We start from the raw sequence: 13,536 nt of genomic DNA, 5'->3' as shown, positions 1-13,536 counted from the left end.
GGCTGCACAAACCTTTCTTGTGTATATGGAGTAACTGTTACAGACTTTTCAATATTTGAAATACATGATTCTACAGGAAACTGTTTCTCTGAGAAAGGTAGAGACCTGAAATGAGGGAAGCATGGACTATTCAGGAAGCTTGCAAGAGAGACAGCTGGCCTTTTCATCTATACTCTGGGTGCTCCAATTCTAGTAGTAGGAATAATACAATTTAAAAAGGTGGTCCAAAATTGTCTCTGACCCTAGCAGAAGTTATAAATGACACTACCTTTGCTCACGCAGTCCAATAAACTATTTTAAAGTTTCATAGTGGTTATAGATGATTACATAGCCTCCAGAACTGTGAGAAATAAATACTTGTTTATAGGCCACCCAGTCTATGATATTTTGTTATAGCAGCACAAACAGACTAAAACGGTATCTGTCCAAATCTAGGGAGGCCGTTTTGGAACCTTCCCAACCCCTGCCTGGTGGGTCTGCTCCAAAATATCTTGAAATTAGATGAAGATAATTTTGAGTATCTGGGAATTGTAGAGGCAAGAACTAATCAGATAATCCAATTTGTCATGAAAGGATTAAAGATTAAGATTGGAATGGATTTTCTTGAGAAGATCTGGAGGCATCAGCTGCCCCTCCCTGAGGTGTTCCAAGAGGTGGGTTAAACTAGATGTACAGGGCCTGGGCCTTTGCTGACTTCTTCTGAGTCTTTTTCTGACCGCTTTCTGGAGCTTGTCCCTATTCTGGACCAGGAAGGAGCAGTTCAGAACATGGAAAACAAAGGCTTGGAGCGAGGAGCCATGGTGGACCATGCCTGAGAACTTTTACCTTCCATTGGTGTTTTACATGGAAGAAGAGCAGGAGGAGAGCATCTTCGGTGAGGAGCCCTTGCCCAAGCCCCTCCCCCCCCTTTCTTCTGGGCTTCCAACCTTTCATCTGTCCCAGGTCCCTACCCAGAAATGTCCCTATCCCATGCTGGTAGTTTAGGAGTCCCCTTTGGACTTGCAGGCCACCTGGATGCAGACCTTTGCCGTCTGGAAGAGCATGGCCATACCCTTATTCAGCTGGAGGGGTGGCTCACAGCCACAGGCCAGACGCATCACTGTAGTTAGGCCACCTGAGGCCAGGCAGTGGCTGTTCCTCATGACCTGGAGCATGGGGAACGGGGACTCTGACCAGCAGGCCGGAGTGGCTGATAGTGGTTGAGGCCTTGATGGTAGAGCTGTGCGGTGCCTTAGTTTCTTCAAGAATCTCTTGTGTGGCTGGGAATCCAGGTGCTTCTTGGAGCCCTTGAGAAGCAGAGGCTGGATCCACAGCTACCTTTGTGGGATGGGACAGCCAGGAAGGCCCTGGCTGGGGTAACACCCCTCCAAGTTCCCTTGGGAGTCCTGGCCTGCCCTGGGGGCCCAGTTGTGGATTCTGCCTCACGAGGAGACTCTCCGAAGGCCTCAGGATGCTGTGGAGCGTCCAGAGCCACCCATGACCGAGGATGACCTGGCAGCCGCCCCCAGCACGCAGCTGCATCCCACAACCCTGACTTTGCCGGTCAGGATGGGCAGGCCTGTCCATCTTAGGCCTCCTCAGGCTTCCCCTTTCCTGTTGACTGATTCTTCTGGATTCCATTAGATTTCACTCTCAGTAATAAAGAACGACCTCCCCAGGGCAGCTGAGATGTGAGGGAAAGTTTTGCTTGGCCATTGGGGAGGAAGCTGTTAAGACTGTTGACGGAAGTTTGAATTTGTAGCCTAATCCTGTCTCAGGCCTTTTAGGCATATATTTGAGACATGTCTCCTAACTGTAAGAAAGTGTTCTATGGGCAAAGATATCCAATAAAATAAGAGACTCAATGTGCAAAGCCTTTGATGTACTGTCTTCTTTCCTTTGGATAATGACTCATGTGGCCCAGCGGGGGCTGAGATCTGGGGAGCCACCACCAGCCAACTGTGCACCCCCCTGGGGACAGCCCAATAAAGGAGTCTGAAACAGATAAGGCAGCTTTTTCGCAAACTGCTTCTTTCAGACCTGGAGCCTGGTCAGGCTGCTCTGAGTTGAAAACAGGGGCTCCTAGAAGAGAAGGGACCCTTCTAGGACTCCCCAGGAGCCCCCTGTACCTCAAAAGACAGACAAATGAGAGAAGAAAAGTGTGTGGAAGGTTATGTCTAGATGGAGACAGAAAGTGGTCTCATCCCAGCTACCTGGGGACTAGGCAGTCAGGCAGCCTGGTGAACGTAGGTGCCCAGGCACTGTCCCCAACTGCCAGGAGTTTGGGGGTGGGATTGGGAAGGGGGGTTCTGGAGCAAAGGATCCTGAGGTTCCCTTAAAGCCATGAATAAATTGCTATTAAGGCTTGCTAAATCTCCATTCTAGCGCTTTCCTGAATGCCAAATCCATCTTTGGCTCTCTACCCAAGCTTGTGGCAAGCGGAATGCGTCCTCGCTGAACTCTTCCCTTCAGCCTGCGTCTCGCATGAGCTACTGTGGCACTCCAGGCGAGCGGAGGCGGTGACTTGGACTGCAGTGGCGGGTGTGGTGAAAGTGCTACCGAATGCTTGAATTTGAAAGATAGTTATGAAGCCAGCAAGATTTGCTAATGTCATGGTTTTGGGCCAGTTATTAAGCAAAAGTTAGATGAGGTGCATGGTAGAGAAATAGTCGTGAATCTGTCTGGAAGAAAACCAAACCATACTATTCTTAAAGGGAATGTCACATTTATTTCCTAATAAATAATTTAAAGATCAATGGCTCATAAATTAATCTTTTTTTTGGCAAAGACACTTGCAAAAAGACTATTTTCTCCCTCATTTAAGTTTCATACTAAGAATTATCAAATTTCCCTGGCTGGGTAGCTCAGTTGGTTAGAGCATCGCCCTAAAATGCCAAGGTTGCGGGTTTGATCCCCGGTCAGGGCACATACAAGAAGCAGCCATTGACTGCATAAATAGGTGGAACAAGAAATCACTGTTTCCCCCCATCAATAAATTAAAAACTTATCAAATTAACATTCTGCCTTCTTGGGGCAGAATTCTTATCTCTAAATCCGAGTCACCAAGGATTGCTGTGTGGGCGCAACTCAGACATTAATGTAGGAGTTAATATCCCAAACAGTGGAGTAAGACTATAGGGTGTCCCCCCCAAACTGTATACACACACTTTGAATAATTATAAAGCTAAGTTTTATTAAAATACATTTCATTTTCAAAACTGAGCTATCAACTGTTAAAATGTGTATACAGTTTTTTTGGAACATCCTGCATATGCATTTAAATCTTAGCTCTACCACTAACTAGCTTTACAACTTTTGGCAAGTTATTGATTTCTCAGTGCATTCTCTCATCTAATAGTAGCTACCTGTAACTGTACAGGTATAATAAATATACTTATATATTTTGTCTACATTCATTTGCTGACTTTCTTCTAACAGAATTATAGTTTTGTGGGTCTCCCTAGTTTCAAAGGTGGGGAGTAGGGGTTCTTATTGGCTTAAGCCGATCAGGGAATACATGTGGTGACTGTTATATTCAGAAATGAGCATGTGACCTGTCTTAGTCTAACAAGTGTCAGGAAAGGATTCATGTCCCACTGTTGGGTAAAGGGCTTCCCCACATCCTCCTCTGTTAGGTGAGATCAAGGAGATATGTGGCATCAGTTGCCACTGGCATTTGTCTTACGGACAGTGAGAAGAGCCACCAATAATGTCCTGCTGACAAGGAGGAAAGCAGAGAAGGAACTTGGAGTCTTGATGATGTAATTGAGCATATTGTACTCTGCCTAGAGCCACCATACCTCTGGCCTTCAGTTATGTCGGATAATTCAATGTCCTTATGTTTAAGGTTGTTTCAGCCAGGGTTTTTATATACCTGCTGCCGGATGTATCCTAACTGATACCTCACCTGTGGTAATGTGAGGATTAAATGAGAATACCTGGGAAGCATTTATTGGCACAATACTGGGCAGTTACTAAGCATGTTTTTCTAAAGTCTGGGACCCAAAGACTCTGTAGGCTGGCTCTGGCTATGGGCCTGGCATTGGTAGGGAATAGAGTAAAGAGAAGTGAGGAACAGCAATGTGGTGTCACAGGGCTCAGGGACAGGGGAAGGGAGGCTAGACTGCTTTATTCTTTGGAACCTGCCATGAAGTTGAGAGAGGTGAGTCCTCTCAGTGAATGGGCAGAGTCTAGGCTTGGGTATTATCTATGGGGTCTGAGCCAGTTGTGTTTGGGAGACGGAGGGGGATGGAGACCAAAGATGCCGAGGCCTAGGTGGGGATGAAGGAGAGGCTTTTCTTTTAAGTCCCATAGAAACATTATTACTCATTATTTGACATTAATTTCCTCCCAGGAAAAGCACGAAGAGCTTTGGGAGAACTAGCAGATCAAATCTGTGACAGTATGAGTGAAACTTGATGATCACTCTCCACTTGGCTGAAAAGCTGCTGGAGTTGCAGGTTGGAGGTTGCTGAAAGCTGAGTAAAAGGCCCAGAGAGACGAAGAAACTCATTCATCCATCCAACATTATTGGGTGCCGACTGCATGGCACTTGTAAGAAACCCAGGTTCATTATGCCAGTGAGATGTCCCTGCTCTCAAGTAGTGTCAATCTGGGGCACCTGAGGGGACTTTGGGTTCAAGTGAAGACATTTAGGGATGGTGCTCTGGAGGGACATCTGGGCAGGAAATGTACAGCTGGGTAAGGTCATCCCGTGTTACTAGTTGAGATCATAGGTAAGATCACCTCAGGGAGAGCTCGAAGGGTCAGGGGAAAAGGGAAGAGTCTGGTGATGGAATCTGTGGGAGCACTGACAGTTAAATGATGAAAAGCAATAAGAAGGTTGGAAAAGTGAATAAAGATGTTTGAGCCAGAAAGGTAGGAGGCAAACTGAGAAGCTGTTTTAAGAATGGTTGCAGTGTTCACCTCAGAAAGGCCAGAAGGGATACTGATCGAATGTGCTCATTGAATCAATTTCTAGAAGCTCATGGCTGACCTCAGAGCAGTTCTGTGGTGTTGGTGTGGGTCTGGTTGTCACGTGCTGGTTAGTGGGTGGGTGCTGTGAAATGGAAAAACCTTACGTAATTTATCTCATGAGCAGTTTGGTTCTAAAGGTGAGATGTAGAATAAAATACAAAGGAAGGCAAGTTCTCAAGCATCGCTGGTAACACGGGAGAAGCTTACTCATGTTATGACGAAAAAGAATGAGAGTGAGACTCTGCAGATATGGGGAAGGAGAGGAGTAGGGGTAATGGCCAACCAGGGCCTTGGGAATCCAGAGCAGAGGACTCTTCCTTCAAAGGCAAGGAGTTCCCTTGCCCGGCCGGGCGTGGCTCAGCGGTTGAGCGTCGACCTGGGATCCAGGCGATCGGGGTTCGATTCCCGGTCAGGGCACATGCCCGGGTTGTGGGTTAGATCAATGACTCTCTCATCATTGATGTTTCTATCTGTCTCTCTCCCTCTCCATTCCTCTCTCTGAAATCAATAAAGATATATTAAAAAAAAAAAATTAAAAACACACACAAAAAACCCACAAAGGCAAGGAGTCCCCTTACCCGGCTGGGCGTGGCTCAGCGGTTGAGCATCAACCTAGGATCTAGGAGATCGCGGTTTGATTCCTGGTCAGGGCACATGCCAGGGTTGTGGGCTTGGTCAATGACTCTCTCATCATTGATGTTCCACCTCTCTCTCCCTCTTCGTTCCTCTGAAATCAATAAAGATTTATAAAAAAAAACAACACAAAAAAACAAAGGCAAGAAGTTCCCATAGTGGAGTGGAAGAGGCCCCACCAGTAAGCCTCATGGTGGGATCTCTGGTAATGGGAGGTGTTGCAGCATTGCCCAGGGCTCAGGTGAGGAGCCTCAGAGATGCTCAAAAGTGTCTATAATCTAGGATGTGTGTGGTGTGATGTTCTCGTGACTCACACGATGGCGAGTGGCAGCCTGAGCTGTAGATGGAGAAGTGTGAGCACCCAGTTACTTGGGGTCACAGGCTTGGGTGGGGGGTGGACAATTCAGGAAGGTAGTCACATCAGGAAGGCAGTCACAGCAATGTAGGCAAAGGGGAAAGGTAGGAAGAAGCAGCAATTAATGGAGAGCTGGGTACTACTAATGATAAGAAAGTATCTGTGCAAACTTGAAAAAGTAGGTGTAGGTGTTGTGACAGTTGTGGGGACACTGCTAGGAGCATGCTGGTCTTAACTGGTCAAGAAAATTATGATAGAAATGAAGTGCCTCATGTGAATGGGCAAAGAGAAATATATCATACCAATGCACCTCTGGATTTCCTATTTATTTATTGAAGTGAAAAAATTTTCCATTCACCAGTTGTGTGGTGCTGTGATTTCCAGGGTAGCCCATAAACCTATGGTCTGCATATAATCTGTCTGATAAATTTCTGCTTTGTAATGTAGTAGAATCCTCAATAATTTGGAATTCGGTAGGCTGGAGGGTGAAGTCTTATTGTAATTAGTGAAAATTGAAAAATTTTCAAGGAAATTATTTTTACTGTACCAGATTCTGGAGGCAGTTGAAACCAGGCTAATAAAAGTGGCTACTTCAAGGTCTGGGAGCCTATATTTATCAATAGTTAAAAGCAAAGTTTATTTTGCCTTTAAATGGTGAGGGTGAGAGGTACTTCTAAAGTAGTTCAAAAGTGTTTGGAAACGGTTTACACTATTAAGCTGGTCAAGCAAGCATGTTTCATACATAGTTTTATTTTCACTGGTCTCTCTGGAAGGTGGTAGAATAGGCACATACCTTTTTTACCTCATTTAGAGTCAGGATGGGAAGGCCCCTTATGTTAGCCCATTTTTCTTCTCATTGCCTAAAATACCTTTGTTAGGGCTTTGTTGCTTCGTAATCCAGAGTCCTTTTTAAAAATTTATTTTTATTTTCATTATTTTTTAAAAATATATTTTTATTGATTTCAGAGAGAGGAAGGGAGAGGGAGAGAGAGAGATAGAAACATCAATGATGAGAGAGTAATTAATTGGCTGCCTCCTGCCTGCTCCCTACTGGGGATGGAGCCCGCAACCCGGGCATGTGCCCTGACTGGGAATTGAACTGCCATCTCCTGGATCCTAGGTCAATGCTCAACCGCTGAGCCACGCCAGCTGGGTAAATTTATTTTTATTTTAAAAAATTATTTATTTATTTAGTTATTATTTATTTATTTATTTATTAAGAATGACCTTTCTTTCTTTCTTTCTTTCTTTCTTTCTTTCTTTCTTTCTTTCTTTCTTTCTTTCTTTCTTTCTTTCTTTCTTTCTTCCTCTCTTCCTCTCTTTCTCTCTTCCTCTCTTCCTCTCTTCCTCTCTTCCTCTCTTCCTCTCTTCCTCTCTTCCTCTCTTCCTCTCTTCCTCTCTTCCCCTCTTCCCTCCCTCCCTCCCTCCCTCCCTCCCTCCCTCCCTCCCTCCCTCCCTCCCTCCCTCCCTCCCTCCCTCCTTCCTTCCTTCCTTTCTTTCTTAAATATATATTGATTTCAGAGAGAGCAAGGGAGAGGGAGAGAGATGGAAACATCAATGAGAGAGAATCATCGGTGGGCTGCCTCCTGCACTCCTCCTACTGGGGACCAGCCCAGCAACCTGGGCATGTGCCCTGTTGGGGAATTGAGCCAAGAACTCTTGGTTCATAGGTTGGGGCTCAACCACTGAGCCACACCAGCCAGACTGTATTCCAGAGTTCTAATATCCTGAGCCTCCGCTAAAATCATTCCCCTGGAATTAATCATGGACATGTAGTGCAAAATTGCCAGTGGACCAGAAAGAATGGGGATTTCTTAGGAAGGAAGGAAAAGACCCCTTTTGGGTCAGAAGACCTCCCTTGATAAGTCAGAGCTGGGTAGGTGCTAAAAATGGTAATTTTTAATCTATTCTGTTTTTCTTCCTCTGCCTGGCTTATTTCGTTTAGTATAATATTCTCCAGGTCCATGCATACTGTCCCAAATGGTACAAGATGAGTCTTTACAGCTGCATAGTATTCCATGGTGTAAATGTCCCACAGACAAGACTGACGAATCTCAGAGGGAAGGTGGGAGTGGGTGGGTGGGGAGAGATTAACCAAAGAATTTATATGCATATATGCATAACCGAAGGACACAAACAACGGTGTGGTGAGGGACTGGGGAGGGGGTGGGGTGGGGAGGAAGGGGTCAATGGGGAGAAAAAGGGACATCTGTAATATTTTGAATAACAACAACAAAAAAAATGGTAATTTGGAGTAGCCAGTTGCTGCAGCATTTGGGCACTGCCTGGTCACCACTTCCTATCACTTGCTTAACAAATCCTTTTATTTTTATTTGTTTATTTAAAAAAATATATCTTTATTGATTTCGGAGAGAGGGAGAGAAAGAGTTGAAACATCAATGATGAGAGAGTCATTGATCGGCTGCCTCCTGCACGCCCCCGACTGGGGATCGAGCCCTCAACCTGGGCAAGTGCCCTGACTGGGAATCGAACCGAGATCTCTTGGATCCTAGGCCAATGCTCAACCCCTGAGCCACACCCGGCTGGGCACAAACCCTTTTATTTAGTTAATGCAAAGCTCACATGCACTGGTATCTGATTTTTGATATATCAAACTAAAAAGAAATCAAATCAATATAAAATTATTTTTCTTACAAAACCCTCAAAAACATTTCAAACCTCTTCCTCTCCCAAATTACCAATTATTTTTCAGCAACACTGCAAAAGGATAATTTTAATATTTTAGCTCCAAATTTGTATACTGTCAGTTTGGATGACTGGGACCAGTCAGTTCAGAACCCACTAGTTAGTTCCAGATAAAAACAGTCACATTAGTTTTTTATAGACATCTTTTAATGTTTTACTTTAAAACAAATAATCCCAGTAAAAGAGAGCAAAGGAAATTACATTTTAATGGTAGCTTGAAATGGATATGGTATTCCTGATTTATTTGTTTTCAGGAAAGACAATTGCATTTTTGTACATGACTTTTAGAACTGCTCACATAAATGCACTTAATTATATTAAATTAATTTTCTCTTACAAAAACACAACCAAGTCTTTTTAAGGCAAAAAGAAAATCAGCTTCTGGGGAGATAAGGTAATATTTACTATATTTTCTGAAGTGATCCTTTAATTTAATTGCTCATGTGTCATTTCTTACAGTTTTGCTTTGCAAATGGGTATGAGAATTAGTCACTTTGTGCCTGGTGTCCTCCTCTGTATTAGACTTGTTTTACCTGTGAATTAAGAACTTTCAAAATCACCGAGTCAACAGGAGGTGAGAAAGGCACCTTTGAACAGGAGATAACAACCTAAAAACTCAATAAAGTGTCTTACTTTAAACAAAACTTGCAGATATTAATTTAGTTGAACACAAAGCAAACATTTAGATCAGACGCAGCACATTTTTAAAGTGTTAGCTTGATCAGCCCTGCATGTTGAAGAAGGCAGACAGACTTGAGCTGAGAAAGCATGTGGTTACTCAGTGCTCAGCTAAAACTGTGCTTCAAGACACCATTTGGGATCGACCAATGGGACATTGCTAGGTGTAAATGGGAGACCCCTCTGAACTCCCCAGGGAGAAACTCAACAAACAGAACCCTGTGTTTTCCATACAGTACAACTATCTTTGAACATCCAAGAATTTTTTTGTGCTAGAGTAAGATAGACACAATATGGTCTTGGCTTCAATGCATAAGTTTCTGAACACAGTTTATCGCATTTTGCTATAATTAAGACCTCAGTGATATTTGTAGGTTTTGTTTCTGAATCTTCTGTCTTCAGCAATGCTGTTTGAAGCCTAAAGAGGCCTAGGGAGGGGTTCCCAGTACATTCCTGCTGCCAGTGGGGTTTGACCCAGGACAGAGTATGTCCAAGAATCAGTGCTACCTGAAAGTTGCTGCCTCCTTCCTCTTCCTCCGAGTGCATGGCAGGCGTCTGGCTTTAGGACAGTGGAGGTGTGTGTGTGTGTGTGCATGTGCAACCTTCTCCAGAGGATGTATCACAATTTCAGGTTGGGTGGAGACATAGGTAGATGAAGAATTGCATTTGATAATTTACTAAGATTCTATGTTTCAAAAATGCAAATAATTGCTTTAAAAGCTTGATAAATTCTTTTTAAAGGGAGTATAAAATTAGACTGTTTTCTGTGCGTCTCCAGCAGCCAAGAAAATTCTGAGCGATATACTCCAGGGGAATGTGCTAGAACTCCAGGGTGGGTGAGAAGAGGAAACTTTCAAAATTTCAGTGTCAATCAAAAGGGACAAAGATTTTTAAAAGGGTGAGAAGCACATTTTAGATAGAGTGGAGAAGTGGTTCGTTTGGGGATGGAGGCTGGTTAAGGCCTGGTGAAGTTCAGAAGCAAACGAGGGGCAGGGAATTGACAAGCGGTTAATCGGGAAGAAAAGTAAGGAGAGATTCGGGGGGTGGGGGGAAAGAAAGGTGTGAGAGAGAGCTGGGGAGGACTGGTGGATTTCAGTCCTCCTCCCTTTGGATACCCAGCTGATATTCCTGTTCATTCTTCTGGGCTGCTGGAGTTTTTCTGGAGACAGCACTATCTGCCAAGGTGGGGGAAAACTTTAAAAAGGTCCTGTCGCTACAGTTGAAATGGATTGAAGTGCTATGTTGCTTCTCCTGGCCTTTTGAAGGCCATTCCTTGGCTGAAGTTCTGCCCGCCTGACATCACTAGACTGATTCCTAACAAGCAGTCAGTATTGTTTGCTTTCTGCTAAATACATGTTTTATTTTGTGTCTCTTGGGCTTTTTGCTGTCATGTTATATGATGAAGTGTTTTGATTTGCAGACCCTGCCAGTGTTACCTGGTTTCTAACTGTAAACGTTTATACCAGGAAACTGACCTAATAATTTCAGATTTGGGGCAACATTCTTGGGGAGAATAGAAAATGTTCACTAAGGTATAAAAAGTAAAGGAGGTTTAGTTTTAGCCTTTCATATGCAAAATGTCCTACATAATAGCAAAAAACATTCAGGGCATATTAAAAAATAAATACTTTGCAAAATCCTCTGTTTCTATATAAGAATATGACGTTTTAGGTAGTTGAATTCCTTAGCAGTATTCATTTTCTAAAAAACCCGAGGTCTTTTCTTTTGGTTTGTTTCTCTCCCTCTCACTGCCCTTTGAGGGGAAGTCACTTTCTTGAACTTCACTTCCCTGGGTTGTGTCTGGGCTCTTCTCAGGCCTTTGCCGTCTCGGCCTCACTCCCGTGTCTCAGGCCCTGAGACCCTGCCTGTGTATCCGCTTAGTGGGAACAGCTCACACCTCCCCTCTCTGTGGGCGACACTGCCGAGAGGGCAGCCCAATCACACTGGCCGTCCTACTGATCAGTATTTCATTTGTTTGTGAAAGTTGACCACTTATAAAGTTGATTCAGCCACTAGGGAATATGTTTCCATGAAGTCATATGTGTCAAAGAGTCAGTCTATTTGCCCCACTGGCCCTGTTATTTCATGGTTTGCACGTTTCCTAATTGAAGAACATTCTTGTCATAAAGAACAACATGAAAATGTGCAAAATTGCTTGCCACAGCGTCACATCACCAAAAGCACACACATCGACATTCGAATTACATTAATGATAACATGACTGAATAGGAATGGGTCGGCAAATAGCTCTTGAAATAAGCAGCCATTTCTACTGTCCCCAATTCTGCTTCACTTGGTACCTTGTCAGCAGCTGTTGATGAGCGCCATTGTGTTTAAATACATATTACGGCCTAATTCTGAAAATGTATTTTGCATTTAATCGCAAAGCAGAAATGGCTGAAATTTAAAGGTGTTGACTCCTGTAATTTCAAAATACAGTCAAATCTTCTAAGTAACCTAATTTTCATACACCCCACAGCATTAGCAATGTTTGGTTTCTCAGGATTATTAACTCAAGGTACGGCACTAAATGAGTGGGTTAATGTTGATGTACCTTGGAATTTCAGCCATCCCTAAACATGCATTTTCATGCAATTAAAAGATAATGGGCTTATGAACTGCCTTTCATGTTCTTCCCGATTCTTGCAAATTCAACTTTAGAAGGGCTTTCGAATAGTTCATGCAATGATATGTATGGCTAAAGGAACTGCTATGCCTAGAAAGAAGACGAGGAACTCATTTCAGTTTGACGTGAGGCAAGCTGAGGGCATCTGTACTTTCTCCGGCCTTACAAATGCTCTGAGATGATCGAGACCTTCCAGTCCTTAGAGAGTCTGACGCAAAAGCAGTTTCCCTGGCAGGCTGCGGCACGGCATCAAAAGTGTCTGTCTCCGTCTCTTCCGAACCCACCTCTTCATCAGTTATAAACAATTTGGATTCCCTCCATTTGGGGTAAAAATCTTGGCTGCCTCTGGAGCCACTTGACTCACTCCCTGAAAGCTGTATATTCAGTTCCTCTGTGGACCTGATCAGGTTTTGTACAGACAAAGATTTGCCTAAGTCCTTGGGCGCCACCGGGTGGACAGACAATAGAGTTTCTCCTCCCATGTCAAAGCTCTTCCTCAGAGACCTGTCCTTGGTCAGATTTGACTGTGCAACCTGAACATTTTCCTTGGAGGCAACAAGGCAGGTGGTGACATCAGAAATGCTCTCCTGTAAGCCTGCGGGGTTCGGGTGCAGGGTCTCTGGCCTGGGCAGATGCTTGATGGCTGGGAGAGGAGGCGGGATCTGTAAAGTTGTTGGGGCTGCTGGCTTAGGTGCCGCGTTTATTTGGTTTGCAAGGTTGTTGGTGGCCGCCGCTGAGGGGCCATCGCTTTGACTCAATGGCACCTGTGTTGCTTGACTGTGCATAGTAGGGCTAAGCGCGTAGAAAGTCTGAGCGCTGAACTCATTTGGCGTCAGAATGAACTGCAGGCCTCGAGAGATGTTGGCACTGGCTGATCTGGTTAAGCAGCCACTGTTCTGTGCAGAGCTGGACAGGTCTTTGCTGTCCACGGGGCTTTGATAGTCAGATGTCTGTTCACATTCAAAAGGTGGGATCTGGAATGAGGCCAAAGTGAGGGCTGAGGCGGAGCCTTTCCGGAGGACCTGTTGATATATATCTAGCAGGCAGTCCAGCTTGGACTCAATGGACTGCACCTGAAAATGGGGAAAATGGTTACATATGAGCATAACTGTTAACAATTGGCTTCACTTCTAGAATTAAAAAAATGAAATCAGAGTTTCCAATACAGTAAAATATTGAGTGTAAAGATGATGCACACCTGATGTTTAGTACCATTTTATTAAACTTAAAAATCTTTTTCATTTAGTACCATTTTGGAACGTGATGACTAGCAGTGGAAGGGTCAAGGGAAGACTTAGGAGGACAGGGATGCTTTGGCCTCTATGTAATCTTCACTGGCACCCCAAGTTCTCTAAAATGGACAGTTGATATTCTCAAAAACCATATAATCACTGTACAAATACAACTTCAAGACTGCCCAGCCCAATTGGTTGCCTTTCCTAAGCCTCTCTGTGAAGACATTGTGGAACTCTACTGCAGTACAGTAAGGAACGTATTTTATAATAAAATCAGGACCTCGAATAGCAATCTAGGTGATTCTGAATTTAAAAATAAAGGCATAAATGCTTCAGAATTAATAACT

At 44.0% G+C, this 13,536-nt stretch overlaps 1 protein-coding gene across 2 annotated transcripts in view; it reads right to left on the bottom strand.

The window, feature by feature from the left end:
* Positions 1-8,785: 8,785 nt before the first annotated feature.
* The window catches only part of KCNQ5 (potassium voltage-gated channel subfamily Q member 5), a 450,687-nt gene continuing 445,936 nt past the window's right edge, over positions 8,786-13,536 (bottom strand). For both annotated transcript variants that reach the window (XM_081140487.1, XM_081140488.1), the window contains one exon: positions 8,786-13,027. In XM_081140487.1, coding sequence (XP_080996613.1) covers positions 12,065-13,027 — 963 coding nt within the window. In that variant the 3' untranslated portion in view covers positions 8,786-12,064. The remainder of the gene's footprint in view (positions 13,028-13,536) is intronic.

The sequence above is a fragment of the Miniopterus schreibersii genome (genome assembly GCF_964146895.1).
Source record: "Miniopterus schreibersii genome assembly, chromosome: 6".
Classification (NCBI taxonomy): domain Eukaryota; kingdom Metazoa; phylum Chordata; class Mammalia; order Chiroptera; family Miniopteridae; genus Miniopterus; species Miniopterus schreibersii.
This window is presented reverse-complemented; position numbering and strand designations above follow the sequence as displayed.